The sequence below is a fragment of the Schistocerca cancellata genome, chromosome 11, assembly GCF_023864275.1.
Source record: "Schistocerca cancellata isolate TAMUIC-IGC-003103 chromosome 11, iqSchCanc2.1, whole genome shotgun sequence".
NCBI lineage: Eukaryota > Metazoa > Arthropoda > Insecta > Orthoptera > Acrididae > Schistocerca > Schistocerca cancellata.
This window is the reverse complement of record NC_064636.1, coordinates 17,103,451-17,116,761: the sequence shown is the minus strand read 5'-3', so window position 1 is coordinate 17,116,761 and position 13,311 is coordinate 17,103,451. Positions and strand designations below refer to the sequence as shown.

Here is a 13,311-nt window from a genome sequence, read left to right as displayed (position 1 = left end):
CTCTCATTTGCCGAGAGATAGTTAGAATAGCCTTCAGCTAAGTCCATGGCTACGACCTAGCAAGGCGCCATTAACCATTTCTAGAGAGAGTCTCACTTGTATCATCAAGAATGCTGTATACAAATGATGGATTAAAGTTAAGTATTCCAGCAGCTACGTACTTTTCTTTATAGAATTCATTATGTATCGTGTTTCAGACCTAAAGCAAGCCTGCGTGAGTTGACGCGTGCATTTCGACCTCCTCTATAAATTAGTGTACGTTGTGTTGGCTAATCTGCCGACACAACATTAACTATGTTGAGTAAAGCCATTTTTGTGCATGTGCTGTTATTTGTTGGAAATGAACATTAACCTCACATTATTAACTAGAAAGAGATCAAGGTTTTATATGTAGTTCCTCATAGTCCACAAGTCTGTCCTGTAAGTGACAGTCTATGACTGGTTACTGATGACGATGTGTTGTAAATGAAAGTATTAAGTGACTATACTAGGATAGAGACTGAGGTAGACAGAATTTGTATTTAGTGTGACGAATAGCAGCTTGCTCTAAATGTAGCAATGCTGATGAGTAGGAAAAATAATCCTGTAATATCTGAATACGGTATTAGTAGGTCCGCTGCTCGACACAGCTGTGTCGATTGAATACGTAGGTCTCACATTGCAAAGCAATATGAATTAGAATGCGCACATAACATTGGTTGTTGAGAAGGCAAATGGTTGACTTTGGTTTATTTGGAGACTTATAGGAAAGAGTACTGCATGTATGTAACAGACTGTGTACATTCTGGCGTGCTATTGTGTTTGTTACTGGTAGGTCCAATCAATATGTGAGTATTACAGAAATGATCTGTGAACTCACATAGGAATACCTGCAGGTAAGAGACATTCTTTTCATGAAACAGAATTGAGAAAGCTAAGACAGACTAAGGAGCGATTCTACTGCTACTGTTGTACATCTCGTGTAAAGATTGCAAAGACAAGATAAGAGAAATTATGGTTCGTACAGTGGCATATGGACAGTTGTTTTTTCCTCTCTCTATTTGCAAGTGGAACAGGAAAGTGAATGCCTAGGACTGGAACAAGTGCGCTCCAGAATCCTGGTGGCCTGCAGAGTATTTATGTAGACACAAAAGCTGGCACGAATGTGATCCTGGCTTCCGGTTTTTGTTGAGCTCTCTTGAATAGTCACAAGGTATGTGCTTGCCTAGGTTAGTTGTGACGGTTACATTCTTCAAAGGCTGTTTGCAGCTAGATCTTGTCCACTAACTGCACAGATTTTGCTTCCAAAGGTCGACACTCGTGAAATAGCTATGTTAAATTCATTAATGATTAGTTGCACGGAGAAAATCATGAACGTTTTTGGGGACATTAGTAGGTGGATTCAAAAGTGATTAATACATTGAAAGGAGAGCTCCAAAGTACTCAGTTTTCTCCCAGACAAAATACTGTTTTATAAATGTTTTGTAAATAAAAAATGCCTTTACTTGCTGCACTGTATTTTATTCTCCCAAACACGTTTTGCCTTTTTTAACTTTAACGCAACATCAATGGGATCTGTAATGACACAGTTATGATACGCTTTTGTTTTGATATGTATTATTCGTATATTATAAAACTGTTCACTTCTCACTATCTATTTTTATTCTTTTATTTACTCGTACGGCATATACAAAGGCAACTATTCGTACATTAATTACAATATACTTATACAACTATGGAAACAATACTCTCTACAGATGCTCTTATAATAGTATACAACACCACAAATACTTTCGAGCCACTTTAACGCCGAGTCACTGAGTCTGTGTATGTCTTTCAAATCACCATCATATCCGTACACTTCACACACGAGTAAATGGTCCATTGTTTGGATTTCACCACTCCCACATTCAGAGCTGTCTGACAGGCCCCATTTCTTCATTAGTTGTTTGCATCTGCTGACACCTGTTCTTAGGCGGTTCAAAGCTGTCCACGGTTTCCTCGGAAGGTCGAGTCCTTCAATCTTCTCATTGGGGTCGTCAACCGTATTGCAGTTTTTGTTTGCACTTGCAGCCCGTAGTTCCTTCCAGGTTGTTTTTGAGTTGAAGCCTCGAAGTTCTTCGCCGATTTTCCAGAACGCTGTCCTGGATTTAAGCCTGTTTGTAGCTGTTAGATCTCTGTGGATAGGGAAGTCCGGGTTGTGTAGGATTTTTTGGTATGTTCTTAGGGCTAGCTGTGATCTCCTGATTTCAGGGGGCTCTGTGTTGGCTAGGACGGGGAGCCAGGCTCAGCGGGTGGCCCTGAGTGTTCCCGAGATTACTCGCACTTCAGCTACGTGTGCACTTCTCACCAGACCGGTGGGCAGTATTCAGCTACTCTGTAGACAAGAGCTAGTGCTGATGTCCTCAAAGTGCTCGTCCCACATCTCCGTGTCATTCCAGCCAGTTTCGAAAGGATAGCGTTGCAGCATTTTAGTTTCTGTTTTGTGTCTTCTGGGTGTGCGTTGTATGTTAGGGTGCGATCTGGTTTCACACCCAAGCATTTAGGCTTATCCTTGTGTCTGATCTGCTGTCCATCCATAGAAAGCTGTAATTTTCTGTGTGCTTCTCTGTTGTTAAGGTGCGTTATTGTGCCGGTTGTTTTGTTGGGGTTTGGGTGTAGGTGTCACTTGGTGTAATATGTGTTCAGGACTTCCAGGTCTGCATTCATTGTTTTGTCGAGATCTCTGAAATTTTTTACTTTGATACGCGTTCTCCAGGTTGTCAGAGTATGCAAATTTAAGTGATTTGGTTTGTGGCATGTCAGCTGTATATAGGTTGAGGAGAACAGTTGCTTGTGCCGAGCCCTGCGGCAGACCGTTATTCAGAAACACGCTCTTGCTATTCGTGCCGTGAAGTGAGACTTCGATTTTCCTGCCTGTTAACACATTCTCGAGTAGTGTGTAGGTCTATTTGCATTTTTTGATTCTAGTCAGCTCGAACAGTAGCCTTTCGATCTGCGCTGTATCGTAAGCTGATGTAAGATCTATGAGGACCAATCCAGTTTCCATCTTGTTTTGGAAACCTTTCTCTATGTAGGTTGTAAGGGACAGCACTTGATCGCAACAATGTCTGTTTGCCTGAAAACCGGCTCGGTACGTTGGAAGGTTGGTGCCAATGTACGGAGTTAATCTAGTCAGTAATAGTCTCTCGAATAATTTTTGTCTACGTCAATAAGTGATTATTTACAGTTCTTGACATTTCTTTAGTTGGCATCAGTGTTTCCTCTCATTTTGTCACATGGAGATCAAACTACTGCTCTATTTACTAAACATAAGCACGTTTTTGTATTTCGAACATTTTTCTTTTTATAAAATATTTTAACAATCAAACAGAGTTTGGAATATTTGTGAAGAGTTAAAAATCCTTGTTGTTATTGAATAAAGATCACCAGGTTTTGAAAGCAGTAGTCTGCCAGTTATGCCACGTCTTCTAAAATCACAAAAGGCATTAAAATTTGTATTTGTAACTTGTTTTCCTCTACATGTTCCAGGTTAATCTCAAATAGCTTTCATTTCCAAATGACTAATAGGCAGGTACACAGATATGTGTTGAGTAGGACATCTGTGCAGGTTTATGTGCATGTCCTGGACTTTTGCACTTGGCCGTATTGTGGCACTATTAACCACTGGCATCTGTTTCTAAAAACTTAGTTTTCCATAGTGTGCCAAAATTTTTAAGTTTTTGTTGAAGGACTAGCAAATCTGGCTCTTCAGCTTAAGTAAACATTGTTCCAATGTTGCTTTTTTCCCAGCCAATGACATAGAAAGTGATCTTGCATAGTTTTCATTCGGATTTTGAAGTAAGTTTCAATAATTAAATTTCGTGTAGTGACGTAACAAAATATGTTGCACTCCATGTCTCCATTACCCTCCACATTCCACAGGAGGATGGCTTAAGAGCACAGAGAGCAACTTGCTGCTCACCAATGGCGATGCAGAATTTTCCCACGGAGAGGAGTTTTAACAGTGCAGGATTCAGGCTTTGCATTTGTTTCTCGCCGTTTCTTTAAAATGAAATCCTAGTACTGTATGGGGACCTGTGCTTATAGTTTCAATTAACACTAATTACTGTCCTGTTTCCAGGTTTTTGAAGATCCATTAGCAGTGTCAACGTTCAGCGGGTGTATTAAAGAGGATCCAGATTTACATTTTGAGGTGGATGCAGCTGACAATGAAGTAAGTTTTAACATATATATATATCACAATTCCAATATAACAGTAGTTGTGGGAGGTAATATTTTCTGTGCGCATAGTATTTGATAATGTACACATCCCTCCTAGGTAGCTGCAAGTGTCAAGTGCGCCATATAATACGGACAGTATCGGTGGTGAACAGGTTCGGAAAACTTGGACTGATGGGATTCACTAGTGTTCCGTAACTGTAAGCTTTGGCCGTGCTTTAGTAACAACTCTACTGAGCTATCAAACATTGGGTTTCACAGCTCTAAACTGGTTCAGCCTTGTACATGCAACTTCATCATCATCATGCACTGGTTGCTTGTTGAAACAAACAGTGGTTTTTTGGGCAACCGCTGTGGTACCCGCCACACCCCAGCTGTATTAAACTCGATCAGTTAAACGAGGCAGAGCACGAGTTGATTTGTACTTTCTTAATAGGTCATTAGTACAAGATTATTCTGAGTCAATGAATCCTTAAGATTCCTTATCGGATTAAGACATTGTTTGTGAGCATCCAGTCTAACACAGGCACGACATCCTTCTAGAGTTCTGTCACGGGCTGACCGTACCGCATCAGAGGCAGCCGTATCATATACTGTCTTGTAACCCCTCCATTTTTATCCCGACCTGATCTGATCGAATAGCAGCCCCTCATTTATTATTAACATGACCGTGAACCTAATGGGGCTGGCAATCGGAATCGACTGCTACGGAAGTTGTTACTTTCCAGTTCGTCTTGTTCAATACTATAATACTGAATGTATGGGAATAAGGAACACCAACACAGTTTTACTAATTACGAAAGTTTTACTAATTATAAAGATACTTCATCACTTTCCCAGTATTTATTTATTATTTAGGGGTCTAACCAAGGTGATGATGACACCCTTCTTGGTTAAAAACCCTGTATTCCAATAATGCCCTACACACACACACACACACACACACACACACACACACACACACACACAGCATTCCCGCCAACCACTCTGGCGCATCTTGACACTTGCTCTCGCAACACGTCACAATCGATTGTTCACCCTATCGACCTGCGCTGAGTGAAAAGTTATAGTAAGGACCTACGGACCCCTTACAGGCTGTGCTCAACTTGTGCACAGCATTATACGTGGGGATGACCACCGACCCTATGTCCGCTCCGACGAATAGCCACCGCAGAGCTGTGGCCGGGAGCAGAGTTGGCCACACAGTGGCGGGACACAGTACCGTGTGGATCTTTCCCCGAGCACCGGCTTTTCTGTACCACACAGATGGGAGTTATCACTGCAACACACCGTTCACCCCGTAATCCGCAAGCCACCTGACGATGTGTGGCAGAGGGTACCTTGAGTACCTCTATCGGTTCTCCCTTATATTCCAGTCTTGTATTTTCTTTGAAAGAAGGATTGTCAGTATGCCTCTGTGTGGGCTCTAATCTCTCCGATTTTATCCTCACGGTCTTTTTGCGAGATATACGTAGGAGGGAGCAATATACTGCTCGACTCTTCAGTGAAGGTATGTTCTCGAAACTTCGACAGAAGCCTGTACTGACCTACTGAGCGTCTCTCTTGCAGAGTCTTCCACTGGAGTTTATCTATCATCTCCGTAATGCTTTCGCGATTACTAAATGATCCTGTAACGAAGCGCGCTGCTCTCCGTTGGATCTTCTCTATGTCTTCTATCGACCCTACCTGGTACGGATCCCACACTGCGGAGCAGTATTCGAGCAGTGGGCGAACAAGTGTACTGTAACCTACTTCCTTTGTTTTCGGATTGCATTTCCTTAGGATTCTTCCAATGAATCTCAGTCTGGCATCTGCTTTACAGACGATTAATTTTATACGGTCATTCCATTTTAAATCACTCCTAATGCCTACTCCCAGATAGTTTATGGAATTGACTGCTTCCAGTTGCTGACCTGCTATATTGTAGCTAAATGATAAGGGATCTATCTTTCTATGTATTCGTAGCACATTACACTTGTCTACATTGTGATTGAATTGCCATTCCCTGCACCGTGCGTCAATTCGCTGCAGATCCTCCTGCATTTCAGTACAATTTTCCATTGTTACAACCTCTCGATACACCACAGCATCATCTGCAAAAAGCCTCAGTGAACTTCTGATGTCATCCACAAGGTCAATTATGTATATTGTGAATAGCAATGGTCCTACGACACTCCCCTGCGGCACACCTGAAATCACACTTACTTCAGAAGACTTCTCTCCATTGAGAATGACATGCTGCATTCTGTTATCTAGGAGTTCTGTTCTGTCACTGTTTCAAACCACATCTTCTTATCATGCAGTGCACGAACTCACCAATGCTGGTAACTCTGTGTAGTATTCCTATGCCATGTACCTCCTTCCTCTGTCCCCAGGCCGTCAGCCAACCTTCCCCAACCGTCCCTCTCACGCCCTGCCTTGTTTCTCTCCTCTCCCATCCCACCTGACACATCCCCTCAGCCAGCGTACCTGCCAAGCTGCAGTTCTAGCACTGTGTACTCAGTCGGCATAACTGCACCTTGTAGCTTCACATGTGTGTGTGAATGTGTGTGTGTGTGTGTGTGTGTGTGTGTAGGGGGTGCTCATGCACACTCGTATTCAAAAAATGGTTCATCCAAAAGCTAACAATGTTTTTATTATATCCATAATTTTCTGTGTGTGACTTACAACAGAAGTGACTGAAATTTATGTCCTACCTTTCTGTAAGTTTGTTTGATCTCAGCCATATTTGGCACAGTATTATTGTTGCTTTCCTTTGGTCATTTCTGTTATTTATCCATTTTAATGGAATTTGTTAGCTGTATTTTAATGACTAAACTTTGCAGAAACCAATACGTGATGAAGATGTGCCCTCCTGGGCTGCACGAGGTGTATGCTCCCGATTAAAACTTTTTCGCTACATTTTTTCAAGTCTTTACGGTGCCGGATGTCTGTAATCTGACATATCACACCGTAAGAACACTCTTAACTTGACGCCAATGGTGTGTTTGAGCGAAATGCGATTGGCATCCCTGCACGTGGCAATGTCTAAAGTGTAACTGTCAGAAGTTCATCGTTGTACGTGAGTCAGTTATCGTTCAGTGTCGTTTTGATAGAACACTGTGTCGCACAGTTCGCGAATTTCGAGATGGCAGAGTTGGAGGACAACATGTCTACATTAAATTTTTTGTGAAACTCGAGGAAACCTCTACAGACACACATCAAATGCTGCAGGAAGCCTATGGTGCTGACAACGCTCTTGACAGAAACGTGAATGAAACTGTGGGTGCCAGTCCGAGACTGATCATCTGAGAAATTGCAGAAGAATGTAACATTTCAGTTGGATCGTGTCTTCGAATCCTGACAAAGCACCTGAGAATGCGTATCGTTGCCGCCAAGTTTGTCCCACGGCTAACGAGTCGAGACCGGAAAGACCTTCGCCTCACAGCCTACGAAGAGCTTTCGGGTCGCATGAGTGAGACCTCGCGTCATCCCTGTCGGTGCGTGACTATTGCACAGAAAACAAAATCTTTGTGTTACCTCATCCTCCCTACTCTCCAGACATTACCACTGTGGACTTTGTTCATTTTCAAAATTGAGAGCCCCATTGAAAGGATGAAGACTTGTAACAATAGACGAGATAAATGAAAATTTGCAGACAGCACTTCGCACAATGCAGTGAGAGGTGTACCGAGGCTGCTTCTTGAAGTAGAAATGGCTTTGAGAATGGTGAAGAAATTGTGTAGGAGAGTAGTTTGAAGGAGACTGTGCACAATAAGTTAAAGATAAGCATAGAAAAATTTAGTGGACAAAGTTCCAGAATTTCTTGAACAGACCTTGTATTATCCTGCAGAATGCAGAGTGGTATGGAAGTCAAAAATGTTACCAAATTAATTTAAAACACCAAATGAAGTTACAGTGAAATGAGATATGTATGTATTGAATAGAGGGTTTCTACCAGCTGAGAAATAATAATTGCTGCTGCTGTTAGTAGTAGTAGTTGTAGTAGTAGTAGTAGTAGTAGTAGTAGTATACAGGGTGTTACAAAAAGGTACGGCCAAACTTTCAGGAAACGTTCCTCACACACAAAGAAAGAAAAGATGTTATGTGGATATGTGTCCGGAAACGCCTAATTTCCATGTTTGAGCTCATTTTAGTTTCGTCAGTATGTACTGTACTTCCTCGATTCACCGCCAGTTGGCCCAATTGAAGGAAGGTAATGTTGACTTCGGTGCTTGTGTTGACATACGACTCATTGCTCTACAGTACTAGCATCGAGCACATCAGTACGTAGCAGCAACAGGTTAGTGTTCATCACGAACGTGGTTTTGCAGTCAGTGAAACGTTTACAAATGTGGAGTTGGCAGATGCCTATTTGATGTACGGATTAGCAAGGGGCAATAGCCGTGGCGCGGTACGTTTGTATCGAGACAGATTTCCAGAACGAAGGTGTTCCGACAGGAAGACGTTCGAAGCAATCGATTGGCATCTTAGGAAGCACGGAACATTCCAGCCTATGACTCGCGACTGGGGAAGACCTAGAACGACGAGGACACCTGCAGTGGACGAGGCAACTCTTGGTGCAGTTGACGATAACCCTAATGTCAGCGTCAGAAAAGTTGCTGCTGTACAAGGTAACGTTGACCACGTCACTGTATGGAGAGTGCTACGGGAGAACCAGTTGTTTCCGTGCCGTGTACAGCGTGTGCAGGCACTATCAGCAGCTGATTGGCCTCCACGGGTACACTTCTGCGAATGGTTCATGCAACGATGTGTCAATCCTCATTTCAGTGCAAATGTTCTCTTTACAGATGAGGCTTCATTCCGACGTGATCAAATTGTAAATTTTCACAATCGACATGTGTGGGCTGACGAGAGTCCGCACGCAATTGTGCAACCACGTCATCGACACAGATTTCTGTGAACGTTTGGGCAGGCATTGTCGGTGATGTCTCGATTGGGCCCCACATTCTTCCACCTACGCTCAATGGAGCACGTTATCATGATTTCATACGGGATACTCTGCCTGTGCTGCTAGAACATGTGCCTTTACAAGTACGGCACAACATGTGGTTCACGCACGATGGAGCTCCTGCACATTTCAGTCGAAGTGTTCGTATGCTTCTCAACAACAGATTCGGTGACCGACGGATTGGTAGAGGCGGACCAATTCCGTGGCCTCCACGCTCTCCTGACCTCAACCCTCTCAACTTTCATTTATGGTGGCATTTGAAAGCTCTCGTCTACGCAACCCCGGTACCAAATGTAGAGACTCTTCGTGCTCGTATTGTGGACGGCTGTGATACAATACGCAATTCTCCAGGGCTGCATCAGCGCATCAGGGATTCCATGCGACGGAGGGTGGATGCACGTATCCTCGCTAACGGAGGACATTTTGAACATTTCCTGTAACAAAATGTTTGAAGTCACGCTGGTACGTTCTGTTGCTGTGTGTTTCCATTCCATGATTAATGTGATTTGAAGAGAAGTAATAAAATGAGCTCTAACATGGAAAGTAAGCGTTTCCGGACACATGTCCACATAACATATTTTCTTTCTTTGTGTGTGAGGAATGTTTCCTGAAAGTTTGGCCGTACCTTTTTGTAACACCCTTTATAAAGGAAATTGAGAAAAATAGTTACAAAATCAGGTAACCTAAAGTACAAGTGATGTATTATATTTTGAGTGATTTATATAATTTTCATAGAGTATAATGTACAGGCTTTGCTACTTTAGATACATATTGTCAGTAAGTCAGAAGTAATTCATTATGTGCAGGTGTTAGTATAATTTCCTTAATGTACTGTAAAGTCTCACTGAATTAGTTTATCTGAAACCATCTCCAATTGTTTCAGGAGGAAGCCACAAGAGGACATGCTTCAGATGTTACACGGTAAAGGCTTGATTATTTTACTGACACATTCATGGTTTCTTCCACATCAATCCTGACTGTCCATTTGAATTTATCACTGATTGTGGAGGCACAGAGAGGTAAATGATGGGATGGTTCCTGTGAAAAGAACATGGACAATTTCTACCCCATCTGTCCCTACTCCAAACTTTTGCTGCTTGTCTACTGACATCGTTGTTGATGCTGTAGAATGTTAACCTTCCTTCCTTTTGATATTAACTTTACATACTGGTTTACAGTGTACATAAAAAATAAATATCCAGTAACTTAAAAGGTTCTAATACCACCAGTAACTTTCCTCTTGGTAAGCACATCCTTGCCGTCTCTGTTATTTTGTATAACCCATTGCTTTTTTTCTCCAGTTCAACATGTTTGAAAGCTTACTTTAAGTCATACTTTATCTAATCCATCTATGTAGATGTAGATGTATTTTATCACTGGCATTAATTAGCTGTCTTATCTCAATCACCGAGTTCAGAAGTTCAGTACGTTGGCCCCACATAATGCTGCCCCAAAACAGCAGGGAACCTCCACCTAGCTGCACTCGCTGGACAGTGTGTCTGAGGCGTTCAGCCCGACCGGGCTGCCTCCAAACACGTCTCCGACGATTGTCCGGTTGAAGGCATATGCGACACTCGTCGGCGAAGAGAACGTGATGCCAGTCCTGAGCGTTCCATTCGGCATGTTGTTGGGCCCATCTGTACCGCGCTGCACGGTGTCGCGGTTGCAAAGGTGGACCTCGCCGTGGACGTCGGGAGTGAAGTTGCGCGTCGTGCAGCCTATTGGGCACAGTTTGAGTCTTAACACGACGTCCTGCGACTGCACGAAAAGCATTATTCGACATGGTGGTGTTGCTGTCAGGGTTCCTCCGAGCCATAATCCGTAGGTAGCGGTCATCCACTGCAGTAGTAGCCCTCGGGTGGCCTGAGCGAGGCATGTCGTCGACAGTTGCTGTCTCTCTGTATCTGCTCCACGTCTGAACAACATCGCTTTGGTTCACTGCGAGACGCCTGGACACTTCCCTCGTTGAGAGCCCTTCCTGGCGCAAAGTAACAATGCGGACGCGATCGAACTGCGGTACTGACCGTCTAGGCACGGTTGAACTACAGACAACACGAGGCGTGTACCTCCTTCCTGGTGGAATGACTGGAACTGATCGGCTATCAGAACCCCTCCGTCTAATAGGCGCTGCTCATGCATGCTTATTTACATATTTGGGCAGGTTTGGTGACATCTCTGAACAGTCCGAGAGACTGTGTCTGTGATATAATACCCACAGTCAGTCTACTTTCAGTGCTGGGAAACGGTGTGATGCGAAACTTTTTTGATGAGTGTATTAGAGTCAGTGTTTTAAACAGCTGTGGAAGATTTGCAATAAAATAAGACAGAAAATATAGATAGCATTCTTTCAAAGTTCCTGAAATCATTGGGTGAATTGCCAATCAAATGACTGGTGCAGTTGGTGTGTTGAATCTATGAAAAAAGAAAAGAAAAGAAAAAATCCACTCGATCCCGAAGATAGCAAGGACTATTTCACAAAACTCCTGAGACTTCATGCACCCAAGTTTCTGATGAGAATAATATCCAGAAGAATGGAAAAGAATAATGAGGAGCTGCTAGATGACAATCAGTTTAGCTGTTGGAAATTTTGAGGCACCTGGGCAGCAGTACTGAAGTTGCGCTTGATAATAGAAGCAAGACTTACAGCAAATCGAGAGACTTTCATAGGATTTGCCAAAATGAAAGGAAAATAAATGGTTGTAAATGTAAAACACTGGAAGATATTCAAAATACTGAGAAAAATAGATTTAAGGTAGGGAAAGCAGGTAGTATACAATACGTACATGAACCAGAAGGGAAAAATAACATTGGGATATTGAGAATGAAATGGTTGAATTCGAAAGTGTGGGAGACGGGGATGCAGTCTTCCTTTTCTAGTCTTCACTCTCTGTATTGAAGAAAAATGATGAAATGAAAGAAAGGTTCACGAATGGAATTAAACTTAAGGGTGAAAGGACATCAGTGATAAGATTCACATTCGACATACCTCGGTGAAAGAGAAGAATAATTGCAGCACTTGTCGATGACAGTAACAGTCTCGACGAGTAAAGAATACGGATCGAGTGTACGACCAGATAGTCGTCCGGCCGTAACTGTGGGCTCTTCGATTTCTCCGGGAGATAGCTCATTAGAATTACAACCTACGAATTACTAGTTCGCTTTATTACGTGAATGCGTGAAAAGGTTTTATTAACTCCGTACAATTCTATGCCGCAGGAGTTAACAGCTGTCATTGACCATTAAACATCACTCGATGCACTAATTAACAAAGTCTTCTCTCGAAGTGCGGTGTTCGAGATTTACAAAAGAACGTATCCGACCGAGATTCGGACGACACTTCTGTCCCACTTGACTGTGTCGACTGCACCGGCTCAGGTCGCGAACTGGGCAGAGCGTTTCGGAGCTCGGCTTCTGAGAGAGCGTTGCCCCGCCGAGAGGGAGGGTTCATTTCCTTCGTCCACTCCCGTTTGTCTCTGCGGACCGTGGCGAGATGTTGCTAATGTTGGCGGCACCGACGCGCGTTGCCGACTTCGGGCGATACCGCATCGAGAGTACACTGAAGAAAGGTGCGAGTAATGGGGGACCGCAGGAATGAGAATAGCAACAAACTTAACACTGAGACTGGAGTCCACGAAACTGGCGGAGCTGAGCAGTCAAGCAGTTCTGCAACCTCCGCAGCTAAGTAACGGGAGACAAGTGAAAGAAGCAGTATGTATAAAGCAGATTAGTATGCCACAGAGAACATTTCTGGCCAGAAGTAGCATTGTTGTTCTTGTGGTCTTCAGTCCTGAGACTGGTTTCATGCAGCTCTCCATGCTACTCTATCCTGTGCAAGCTTCTTCATCTCCCAGTACCCACTGCAGCCTACATCCTTCTGAATCTGCTTAGTGTATTCATATCTTGGTCTCCCTCTAAGATTTTTACCCTCCACACTGCCCTCCAATACTAAATTGCTGATCCCTTGATGCCTCAGAACATGTCCTACCAACCGATCCCTTCTTCTAGTCAAGTTGTGCCACAAACTCCTCTTCTACCCTATTCTTGTCCAAACTATTTACTGTCCAGGTTTCACTTCCATACATGGCTACACTCCATACAAATACTTTCAGAAATGACTTCCTGACACTTAAATCTATACTCGATGTTAACAAATTTCTCTT

The 13,311-nt window shown here is 43.1% G+C and overlaps 1 protein-coding gene across 1 annotated transcript in view; it reads left to right on the top strand.

Moving 5' to 3' along the window:
- The window catches only part of LOC126108830 (uncharacterized), a 181,290-nt gene that overhangs the window by 103,990 nt on the left and 63,989 nt on the right, over positions 1-13,311 (top strand). The window contains exons 17-18 of the mRNA XM_049914194.1: positions 4,103-4,195; positions 10,035-10,072. Of these exons, the coding sequence (XP_049770151.1) occupies positions 4,103-4,195; positions 10,035-10,072 (131 nt within the window). The remainder of the gene's footprint in view (positions 1-4,102; positions 4,196-10,034; positions 10,073-13,311) is intronic.